This window comes from Neofelis nebulosa, chromosome 2, assembly GCF_028018385.1.
Source record: "Neofelis nebulosa isolate mNeoNeb1 chromosome 2, mNeoNeb1.pri, whole genome shotgun sequence".
In the NCBI taxonomy this organism is placed as follows: domain Eukaryota; kingdom Metazoa; phylum Chordata; class Mammalia; order Carnivora; family Felidae; genus Neofelis; species Neofelis nebulosa.
In genome coordinates, this window is record NC_080783.1 from 60,797,979 (window position 1) to 60,810,804 (window position 12,826).

Genomic DNA, 12,826 nt, shown 5'->3' on the forward strand with positions numbered 1-12,826 from the left:
GAATATCTGTTCTCAGTCCTTTGGTGTATATACCTAGGAATGGAACTGCCAGATCATTATAAAGCTTTCTTTACACCAAAGAGACAGATTCCCCAAACAGAGCCTGTCCACCAGCACAGGACAAATCTCTGCTAAGTGTCTAAGACCTCAGTGAATCTTGATCTATGCTGTGATGGATGACCACAAGTGAAAGAAAACAGCTACAGACCAACATGTAAAAACACATGAAAGAGAAACAGAAAAAGGTATGAGAAAGACACTACTGTAGCACAACTGAGGCCCCAAAGCAGAAGACATGTGGGACTTACTTTGAATCAAGTAAACCTTAATGAGCAAATAGCTGACACACAACCAAAAAATAGACATACTTTAGCATCTGGGCTGAAAAAAAATGATGCATTCCCATTACATTTTTAGCACACAGATGGTATTTGCCATATATTTATTTGTGTCTCACTCTTTTTATTTTAGTATATGTGCTGCCGAAGCGAGCACAGTCTCACTCTTTTTAAATGAACAGCCAAGAGAGATAAACAGAAAAAAGAAATTCAGAGGGAAAAGTGTAGAGAGTTAAGGTATACTAATTAAAAAAAATTTTTTTAATGTTTATTTCTTTTTGAAAGAGAGACAGAGACAGAGCACGAGTAGGGTAGGAGCAGAGAAAAAGGGAGACATCAAATCAGGCTCCAGGCTCTGAGCTGTCAGCATAGAGCCTGATGCAGGGCTCAAACCCATGAATAGCGATATCATGACCTGAGCCGAAGTTGGACACTCAAGCGACTCAGCCACCCAGGCGCCCGGCATACTAATTTTTAAAAAAAATACAGCTATTATTACTACCCTCAGAGTGATAACAGAAGATAAAACTGAAACAGAATGCTCTAAAAAAGGAATAATAAAAAACAAAGAGTTCCTGGAAATTTACAATAAGATCATGGAAATGAAAATTCAATAGAAGAGTTGGAAATTCAAAGTCAAGGACATCTCACAGAGTAGAATGAAAAGTTTAAAGAGACAAAAAGCAGGAGAAAAGGATAAGGAAAATCAGGGATCAATTCATGAAGACCAGCATCCTCCAAATAAGACTATCAAAAAGTGAAGCAGTAGGGAAGAAAGTGCCAAGGACACAATGGAAATTCTAAGGGCCCGGACCAATGAGTAAGAAAAAACCCACACCAAGTCACATCATTATGAAATTTCAGAACAGAGCTGAAGAAAAGATCTTAAAAGCTTCAGTTAAAACAAACAAAACACTAAAGCCTGACATCTAAAACTGGGCCTGTATGAAGGAACAGGAAATGGAATAAGTAAAAGTCTTCTCAAAAAGAATATCAAGAGGGACATCAGCAAAAATTGTAGAAAAAGGAGTCTCTCATCCATGAAAGCACCAAAAAAAAGGGCAAATACTGTCAGAATCAAATTTGTTCAGAACTCCAGAAATTAACCAAAGGTTTGCAGCAATTTAGGGAACACTTAGGCAAAACAAAACCAGTGGACTCTGTGGTGTTTTAACTTGGCTTATTCCCACCCCCATCTCCACTCCCATCAATAACATGCAATCAGAGTGAAACTGGCATCCTGGCAGCCGCTGGGAAGGCTATCTTTCTTTGGCCTGATTTTGAGCTCCCCAGTGCAAAATGTCTCGTATACACCCACCCCTGATCCTCAGAAATATGTCAAAAACAATTAGAGATAATTGATTAACCTGAAGTTTGCCTAAAGCAGTGTACAACAGTTAAGGCAAACAATAAATTAACTAAAAACCTTAATAGGAAAAGCGAGGGAATGAGATGCCTTTAGGGGCTTACAAAAGCTCAGGGATATCCTGGGAATCTAGAAGGTCATGCTTATGTGCAGGGCTATGGTCACGTTCAGGAAAGGTTTCATCTCTGACTGACCTTGAGGTTCTGTAAAGGACCTCAAAGTTAATTTGAAGTTGTTAACTGCTGGGTTGAGTGTTGAAAGTGTGCCCCAATATACACACGGAGCCCCTTTACAAAGACTGGAAGACAGCAGGTATTTAAGGAACTCTCAGTCCAATCATAAGTTGATCACTAAGCTAACCAATATATGTGGCCATACACATTACAGAATAAAGACTTTACAGAAATAGTTTAAACAGTCACTAAACAAATAAAACAACCAATCTTTGGGAGAGGGTAAGTATGTGATCTTCAGAGTTGTCCCATTATGTTATTTTGAATGTCTAATTTTCAATAGAAATTATAAGAGATGCAAAGAAAAATGTATGGCCCATGCACAGGGGAAAAAACGGAATCAAGAGACACTATATCTGAGGAAACTAATGACTTTAAGTCAGCTATTTTAAATATTTTGAAAGAACTAAAGGAAACCATTTTAAAAGTACTGAAGTTAGAGGATGATATCTCCCCAAATAGAGAACAGCAATAAAATATATATATATATAAATTATATAAGAGAACCAAACTGAAATTCAAGAGTTGAGAAGTATATTATAACTGAAATGAAAAATTCACAAGAGCTCAACAGCAGATTTGAACATGTGGAAAAAAGAATCAGTGACAGTGAAGATAACTCAATTGAAATTATCCAGTCTGAGACAGAAAGAAAAAAAAAAAATAAAGAAAAATGAAAAAAAAAAAAAAAAAAAAGAAGAAAAAAAAAATGTGTCAGAGACCAGAGACCTGTGTGACCCTATCAAGTGTACCAAGATGTACCAGAAATCCCAGCAGAAGAGGAGATGGGAGAGGGGGCAGAAAGAACATCTTAAGAAATGAAGGCAAAATACTTCCCAATTTTGATTAAAATGATGATTTTCATCAAGGTGCCTGGGTGGCTCAGTCGGTTGAGCGTCCAACTCTTGATTTTGGCTCAGGTCATGGTCTCATGGTTTGTGGGATAGAGCCCCACACCAGGCTCTGCACTGTCAACATGGAGCTTGCTTGGGATTCTCTCTCTCCTCTCTCTGTCCCTACCCACTCATGCTTTTGCTCTCTCACTCTCTGAAAGTAAATAAACTTAAAAAAAAAAAAAAAAAAGATGATGTTCATCAAATGCCAAGTATAATGAACTCAAATAGATCCATACCTGGACAAATCATAATAAAACTGTCAAAAACCAAGAAGAATCTTAAAAGCAGCAAGTGATTCATCACATACAAAAGATCCTAAAAAGATTAACAACTGATTTCTCATCAGAAACTGGGGAGACCAGAGGCAGTAGGATTAACATGTTTAAAGTGCTGAAAAAAAAGTATTAACCAAAAAATCCTATATTTAGCTAAACTGTTCTTCAAAAATGAAAGAGAAATTAAGACATTCTCAAGTAAGCAAAAACTGAGAGAGTTCATCACTGGTAGACCTGCTCTATAAAGAAATACTAAAGAGATTCCTTTAGCCTGAAATGAAAGAACATTAGACAATAACTAAAATCCACATGAAGAAATAAAGAGCACCAGGAAAAAGAATTACATAGGTAAATATAAAAGATAGTATGTGTGTATTTTTTGCGTGTAACTGTTTTCTCCTACCTTATTTAAAAGATAATTTCAGAAAGGAATAATTATAAATCTGTGTAGATGAACACACAGTGTATAAAAATGTATGTTTTATGACAATAACAGTACAGAGGATGGGGAGGGGGAAGGAATGGACCTATACAGGAACAAAGTATGTCTATACTATTGAAATTTAGTTGGTATTAATCTCAATTGACTCTGAATTGTTATAAATAAATCACTATATTAATTGTAATCCTGGGACAACACCAAGAAAATAACTCAAAGAAATATAAAAAGAAACAAGGAGGAAATTAAAATGGTACACCAGAAAGTATCATTTGAACAAAAAAAGGCATCAGTAATACAGAAATAAATCAAAGAGACATAAAATATATACAAAACAAATGACAAAATGGCAAACATAAATTCTATATTAACAATAATTATGTTAAATGTAACTGACTTGAACACTCCAATTAAAAGATGGACACTGGCTGGCTGGATTAAAAAAAAAGCATAATCTAACCATATGTTGTCTAGAAGAGACACACTTTAGATTCAAAGACACAAATAGGCTAAAAGGAAAATCTTGGAAAAAGATACGCTACGGAAACAGAAACCAAAAGAAAGCTGGAGTGGTTATACTAATATCAGATAAAAATACACTTTAAGACAAAAATTATTATCAGAGACCAAGATGGACATTTTACAATGATAAAAGATGAATACATCAAGAAGATATAAAATCATAAACATATATACACTTAACCTCAGAGCTCCAAAATGCATAAAGCAAAAACTGACAGAATTGAAAGGAGAAATAGACAAGTCAACCATAGTAGTTGGAGACTTTAATACCCCACTTTCAATAACAGATATGACAACTAGATAGCGGATCAACAAGAAAATAGAAGATTTGAGTAACATTATAAACCAATTAGGCCTAACAACTATCTATAGAACACTCTATCCAACAATAGCAGAATACACATTTTCTCAAAAGTACACATGAACACTTCCCAGGATAGACAATATGTTAGCCATAAAACAAGTCTCAATAAATGTTAAAGGACTGAAATCATACAAACTGTATTTCTAACCACAATGGAATGAAATTAGATGTCAATAACAGAACAAAATGTGGGAATTAACAAATATATATAAATTAAACAACATACTCCTAAAGAAACAATGGGTCAAAGAAGAAATCACAAGAGAAATTAGAAAATACTTTGAGATGAATAAAAATGAAAACACACCATAAAAAAACTTATGGGATACGGGGCGCCTGGGTGGCTAGTTGGTTAAGCCATCTGACTTCAGCTCAGGTCATGATCTCACAGTTTGTGAGTTTGAGCCCCATGTCAGGCTCTGTGCTGACAGCTCAGAGCCTGGAGCCTGCTTCAGATCCTGTGTCTCCCTTTCTCTCTGCACCCTCTCCCTGCTTGTGCTCTCTCTCTCTGCCTTTCAAAAATGAATAAATGCTAAAAAAATAAAATAAAAAACTTATGGGATAGAAAGAAAGCAGTACTTAGAGGAAAATGTATAGCTATAAAAGGTCTCAAATCAATAACCTAAAATCCACCTTAAGAAATTAAAAAAACGCAAAAAAAAAAGAACTAAAAAAAAGCAAAATAACTCAAAAGCAAGGAAAAGAAAGAAATAACAAACATGAGAGTAGAAATTAATGAAATAAAGAATAGAAAAACAATGGCAAAAACTCAACAAAAGTTTTGTTTTTTTGGAAAGATTAACAAAATTGAGAAGCTTTTAGCAAGACTGACCAAGAAAAAAGGGAGAACTCAAATTGATGAAGTCAAGAATGAAAGTGGGGACATTACTACCAATCCTACAAAAATAAAAAGGATTATGAGGAAATATGAATAATTCTATGCCAACAAATTAAACAACCTAGGTGAAATGGACAAATTCTTAGAAAGGCCTAAAGTATCGAAACTACCTCGGGAAGAAATACAGAATCTGAATAGACTGATAATAAATGAAGAGATTGAACGAGTTATCAAAGTCTTCTCACAACACAAACCCAGATGTCCATCAACTTGATGAATGGGTAAACAAAATACTAACAGTATTATTCAACCACAAAAAGGAATGAAGAACTAATACATGCTATAACATTACAGTAAGTGGCAGAAGTCAGTCACTAAAGATCACATATTGTATAATTCCATTTTTATGAAATGTCCAAAATGGGGAAATCCATATACAGAAAGTAGATTAGTGGCTGCCAAAGACTGGGGAGTAGGAGAAGTTGGGGAGTGACTGCTAATGGGTATTGAGGTTTTTCTTGGGAGTGATGAAAATGTTCTGAAATTAGTGGTATGGTAGCACAACTTTGTATTCTAAAAACCACTGAATTATACACTTTTTAAAAAAGTAACAGTAGATGCCTTCAAAATTCATCAAGATGATTATTTTCAATCCAGAATTTCATGTATGAACTTAAAACTGGGAAAATAGCAACTAAGGCTGTGTTGGGGAGGGGAGGTGCTCTACAAGAGCTAATTTCAAAGCTATGATAACAGAAAGCTAGTATTTGCTGTTGAAAATTTTTAAATTTCAGAAATAGTGATATCAGAATACTACTAAAAATACATCAATAAATCCCAGAAAAAATAACTAAAAGATTATCTCTGAGTAGTGGCCTACAAATGGCCAGGAACTAATATATTTGATTTTTATACTCTTTGCATTTATTACTTTAAAACAAAATTTAAAAGGATTATTTAAAAAAGAGCATATTCATACTCTAAGAAACTAAACTACCTAAAGAAGGCTCTCTGGGGTCAGAGAGCCTGACTTCATGTCCTGTTACATTTATTAGTTGGGTAATTAATTATGAGCTAATCACTGTGTCTTAGTTTCCTCACCTGTAAAATTGACAATAAAATTACCTGTGCTCCTATGTTAAAGAGCCGTTACAAGAATCAAACGAAATGATATAAAAGTAGATTGAAAAACATTACTTAAAAATGAAAAGTTATACGCTATCTATGTAACACTGTGAACACTCAAATATTTTATCAAAGTAGGGGCGCCTGGGTGGCTCAGTCGGTTAAGCATCCGACTTCAGCTCAGGTCATGATCTCGTGGTCCGTGGGTTTGAGCCCTGCGTCGGGCTCTGGGCTGACAGCTCAGAGCCTGGAGCCTGTTTCAGATTCTGTGTCTCCCTCTTTCTCTGACCCTCCCCTGTTCATGCTCTCTCTCTCTCTCTCTCTGTCTTAAAAATAAATAAATGTTAAATTCTAAAAAACAAAATATATATATATATATATATATATATATATATATATATATATATATTTTATCAAAGTAGATATTCATGATGACTGCTAAACTGTGTTTTCAGGGTTTATTTTCACTTGCATCATCTGGATTACAGACCAGAATAGAAAGAGACTCAAGGGATAATTCCATAATCTGCCAGATAAATGAAGCAATGTGCTTATTAGCTATTAGAGATAAGATCTCTTTCTAAGAATAAATTACGTCTTCAAGAAATTATGTGCATGCCTGTACATCAATGAAACAAACAAAACAATGCCGGGGAGCATTTACCTTCACAGTCAAATCCTCGTTACCCAGTGTGACGTGGACTTGAACAGGAGGGTAAACACCTTTGTCAGCATGGTGCTCCATCGTCGCTCGCATCGCGTTCTGAAATACATTAGGGTTCCGTTCAAAACACAACTTTAAAGAAGAAGAAACTAATTCTGATTTTCAAACACATAGGCACCATTTGAAATTTAAAAATTTTTAATTTGCTGGAAATATGCCAAAGTATAATTCTTATAATTATATTTAAAGAATTACTTAAAAAAAATTATTGTCCATTTTGGACGACTGGTGAGATACTTTGACTTAAAGATTTCAACCAAATCCAGGTTGCATACTTTCCAAAACCAGGCATCTCAACACTTAAATAGTTTACATTAAAGCTGAAAATTCTATCCAAATATTTTTATAGTTTAGTAGATAATAACTTATTTTTTGAAAAGAGTTTTGTCTCTATTTTTAGGAACCATTTTAATTGCCATAAATTAAGGAAAAAATTTTTCATATAGTATTCACAGCAATGGTTTTATGATGTAGAAACTAATCCAATTCATCACTAGTTTGATTTACATTGTAAATATCCCTAGTTTTGATCAGTTCCTAAAGGATACACAGTACACAATGCCAATATATTATGAGCGCTAAAAGATAACATGACATGTAGCAATGGAGGAGAAATTGATAAAACTAGATACAGTTAAAAAGGCAAAAGATGGGACCGAATTTAAAAAATTTTTTAAACTAAATTTTTTAAAAACACTCCTAAAAATTAAGAGTGTGTGGCCCTGACATACACATCAGGATTAAGTATCCCTGGGGATGCTATAATCTCTACCAAAGGCTACTTAAGATTATTGACATTATATAAAATCTGTTTTATAATATGGTTATTTATTTTATTAAGCATCATGGGGAATAAGACCTTTATGTAACTTAAATTTTAAGGAAAAAAATTAATCTTAATCCTTTAAGTGCCAATTGCTTATTTATTTTCCCACTTTGAGAAAGATTTTTGTAAGGTATTAGATACGTTCTTGATGTCCTAGAACAAAAGAGCATTCTTGCACTCCTGCTGTTCTATGATACTGTTAGATTTTCTGTGTTTCAGTGTAGTTTTCTTTTTCATCGTCAGGCTGAAAGCCACCTCTTCTAGCAGTTTGCTGCTGGCTGAAGACATGTTAACTAAAGTCAGAGAGACTATCAGCTTGATTTAGGGCATTTTTAGCCACAGGGACCTGTACCACTTCTCCTCACTCACTTTTCTATCCATTAGCCAGCTGTCATTGGTGCGTTATTTGGGAAAAGAGTACTCTCAACATTACTAGACTCACTTTATTTAGCTTTTGAAATTTGTTGTAAGGAGCAAATATGATAGCAGAAGCCCTGTAAGTCAATATAAATGACTTTTTCAAAGAAAAAAAAATATAATAGTGGGACTCTGGTTTTTTAAGGGTGGATAATTGAAAATTACTCTTCTAAATATTCCATTTTTTAAAAATATTAATATAGCTTATTGAGCACCTATAATGAGTTGTCATTGTACTGGACATTTAGTATGCTATTCCCAATCATCATAACCTGGATAGTATTATCCTCATTTTACAGAAGAGGAAACTAAGGCTCAAAAAGGTTGACTGATTTTCCCATGGTCACGTATGTATCAAGACCTGGAATTCAAGCCCAGGTCTTTCTGACTTCCCAGTATGAGCTGACTGCTACACTGAGATGTCCATCAGTGTTGACAAAAGGCTGATCTCCAGCAACGTGACACGACACTGAGCATGAAATGACATCTTTTAATGAAACTGAGGAAAACCTGGTAGAGTACTTAATTTTCAGAGCAGATCCCTAACCTCAGAAAAGGACTGATAAAGGTTATGCAATACTATTTTACAAACCTTGAAAAGTTCAAACACCATGTGATAGAGATGGGATGGTACATAAACCACTTGTATTGGCTGTCCTGGTGATTTTGCTACAGAGCAGAAGAGAAAAATATAAAAGTACAGAGAGATGTGCTTAAAGCATTTTAAAGTATATATTGTGTAGTGATGAAAAGAAAACATTTACTATGGAGGACACTATTATTTGGGAGAGAACTGTCACCCCAGTTCTTCAGTATATTAGTGTTTGACCCCACATTCACATATGACAGTGACAACATGAGTTTGCAGTCATTCTTGCGACCCTGAATGACAATCTAGCCAACCCAGCTTCCTATTTCCTCTATGATGGTGAGTCTTTTTAAAGGACACTCAGCCTTCAGGCCAGAATTTTACTTTCCAAAGCAAGAATTTTTTCAATGTAATTTATTGTCAAATTGGCTAACATACAGTGTGTAAGGTGTGCTCTTGGTTTTGGGGATAGATTCCCGGGGTTCATCACTTACATACAACACCCAGTGCTCATCCTAACAAGTGCCCTCCTCAATTCCCATCACCCATTTTCCCTTCTCCCCCAGCCCCCATTGGAAGGGAAACCATAAGAGACTCTTAAATACAGAGTACCAAAACAAGTAGTAAAGTCTATAAGTTCCATGGTCCAACTCAGATAAATATAAAAAAAAAAAACAAAAAACTTTTTTTCTTAAAAGTCATTTTTTTGAATGTTTCTCCCATGTGGAATGTTTTCTGTTTTATTTCAGGCATTTCTATGTATATAGATTTGAATTAAAAAAAAAAATTAAGTTAGCATCAATTTATCAAGGGATACGAATTCTACATTCGAACATTTTATTAAATTTAGAAGGCCAGTTGGGGATGTGGTGAGGGGGGCAGGTTGTATGTAAAACAGAACTTAAAGTAGAGCAAAGCAATAAGCCTCACCCTACCTTAGAATTCCAACTGACCCAATAAATTGGACTCTCCTCTGAATAAACCACCCCACGGAAACATGGATGGGACACCTAGAACATGCTCACAGCAGTTCAGGTATAAATATCATCTCTGCATTGTGATTCTCATTTACTGAATGGTATTGTTATGAAACAAAAGTTAATATGGCTTTAGAAAAACACCAAGCAGTTCTATTTTAAATTGAGTAACTTCTTTATTGCTCTCCCACTATAAGTTCCAGAATACAGTTTAGAAAAACCCTACTTAATTTTATTCTTCTTAAAGGGTCATCTTCACTTAGTAACTGTTTTTCCCTCTACAAAACTACACTACCCCTCAGAAACACAGAGAAACTTATCAATCTCCTTCCAAGATATCTGAAATTGTTTTGTCCAAAAGGCACACTACTAGTCAGGGTGAAAAGACCATCAGAGATTAACAGATTCTCAAACAGATCAGCATCTTTCTTTCCTCTTTACACCCCCAGTCTTTTTACTTCCTCAATAATAAAAATGATTCACCACTCAGTAAGTGGAATTCTTAAATTCTTCAATTCTACACTATTGAAGTGCATATAAAAGTCAAATATAATTTTCTTGGCATCATTTTTTTCTAACCAAACTAACCAAAAAGAAAACCCACAAAAATAAGGAAAGAATCAACATTATCAATTGAACATAAACAAAACGAGGAAGAAGCCAAAATGCTTTTCAGACAGAATCCAACTAATTACACACATACACGCACACATGCACATGTGCACACACACACACATATATTTTTAACATGATTGTTCTCCCTCAGCTTTCATATTCAATGAAAGAGTTTATGAAAAGTCCTTTTATATTAAAACAAATCTAAATTCTTCTTATCATTCCTTCTCAGATAATCACAACACTAATCATTCAGAAAAAGATATCATCAGGCTTACCATTTAGTTCTTCAAGTTCTAGTTCAGGAGAATTAATATAATACAAATCACATAGACGCCTAGCATTTTCATAGCCATCTAGTGTAAATCAAAACAAAAAAAAAGCATTAAAATAAATGTATTTCTATATCATGCATTAAGATGGCAATACTATTGATAAACGAAATTTTAAAACCGTTTATGGAAGAAAATATAATTTACCAGTCTTAGTTTGGAGAAGGTATGACATGATAAAACCTAACAGCCATAAAGGAAAAATGACAGATATGATTCTAAGAAAATAAAAACATTCATAAAGAAAAAGACACCGTGAACAAAGTAAAAACAGCAGGGTGAAGAAAATATTTACAATACACATAACATATAGAGTTGGTAAAAGTTTAGGAATTCATTGTTTGATACCTTTTTGGAGGTATCAAAATTTTAAATGCATTTTAGCTTTAAAAAAATTTTTTTTAAGTTTATTTATTTTGAGGGAGGGGAGGAGGGGCAGAGAGAGGGAGAGAGAATCCCAAGCAGGTTCTGCACCATTAGTCCAAAGCCCGAAATGGGGCTCAATCTCATGAACCGTGAGATCACGACCTGAGCCAAAATCAAGAGCCAGACGTTTAACTGACTGAGCCACCCAGGTGCCCCTAAATGCATTTTAAATGTCTTAAATTCTAAGAATCTTGCCTTCTAAAATACTAGTAAAGTCAGCACATGTCTAAAGATGTTCACTTCAGTATTACTGGTTAAAAAAAAAATTAAAACCTAAATATGCATCAATAGAAGGATGGATTAATACATTCTGAAATACCCATTAAGCCACCCAAAAACCTAAGGTATTTCCATATGTACTGAACGTGGTGTGATGGCTCTAAGCTTATAGAAAAATATACATACAGCATCCATTTTCCCAAAGCAAACAATGTAAGAACAACAATTACATATATACATATATGAGTATATGTGGTATAAACAGAAAAAAGTGTGGAAAGATGCAAACCAAACTATTACAGATTATGGCTCCTAGTACAGGGAATTAGAAAGCAGGGGGAGGTGGAGCTTGAATCTTTTTGAAGTGAAACAGGTGCCCTCACAGTATCACCATACTTTGCCTAACAAAGCATTGGATCAACATAATATTCATCCTATACATAATATACAATTAACATCATAAAATTATTCTCAAATCCTTGCATTTGTTCCTAATGTTTTATCTCAAGATGTAAGTAATTGTTTTATTGGCATGAATTAACACTCAATAATTTTGATTTTTGCATCCTTCATGAAAGGAGAAATGTAAGCATTTACCTTTAATAACTTCAACTACATTGCAGTTTGGATTTATGCTTCCAATGTGTTTTCGATGAGACGGGCTTCCTTTGCCTTTTCCACCAAACAATAAAGCTATCAAACAAACAAACAAACAAAATAAGCTAAACTCTCTAATGCCCTTTTCCTGATTTGAATACTGTGTCTCTGAATGGTGCCAAACAGTAGAACAGACACTTTTTTTAAACATAGTATTTTACATTCAATAAGAATACCTCCTTTGCATGACAGCCTATTTACTTAATACACACAAAAAAGCCAAATTAAATGTTTATTAAAGGGAAGTTTTCTAAATAAACTTAAAATATACCAACACATTCATTTTATTTTGCTTCTTCTCCTGACTTCTAGATACTTACAGTGCTGATTGAGTAACATTCTAATTGAAATGCGACTCATGTAGAAGCGATCCAAAAAGTACTGAACATTCTGGCTGGTGACGGGATCCACCCCGAAGCTCTCCTTGTATTCAATCACTCCCTGGGCCATCGTAGGAATAACATCATTGTGTCGGTTCCTGATCCGAATCACAGTATCTGTAAAGCTAAACAAACCTGTCCGTCAAAACAGCCAAATATTTTGACAAGTGAATTTAATACTAAAATCTACGTTTAACCAACCTTCTCTAGGCAAGAAATCCCCACTTCAGTAAAAAAGCATCAGTGCATGTTTTCTTCTGCTTATTTA

The 12,826-nt window shown here is 34.4% G+C and overlaps 1 protein-coding gene across 2 annotated transcripts in view; it reads right to left on the bottom strand.

The window, feature by feature from the left end:
• Positions 1-12,826, bottom strand: part of PDK1 (pyruvate dehydrogenase kinase 1) — a 33,526-nt gene that overhangs the window by 13,486 nt on the left and 7,214 nt on the right. For both annotated transcript variants that reach the window (XM_058713937.1, XM_058713926.1), the window contains exons 4-8: positions 12,499-12,683; positions 12,119-12,214; positions 10,823-10,900; positions 8,956-9,032; positions 7,061-7,159 (exon numbers count right to left, since the gene is read on the bottom strand). In XM_058713937.1, the coding sequence (XP_058569920.1) occupies positions 7,061-7,159; positions 8,956-9,032; positions 10,823-10,900; positions 12,119-12,214; positions 12,499-12,683 (535 nt within the window). The remainder of the gene's footprint in view (positions 1-7,060; positions 7,160-8,955; positions 9,033-10,822; positions 10,901-12,118; positions 12,215-12,498; positions 12,684-12,826) is intronic.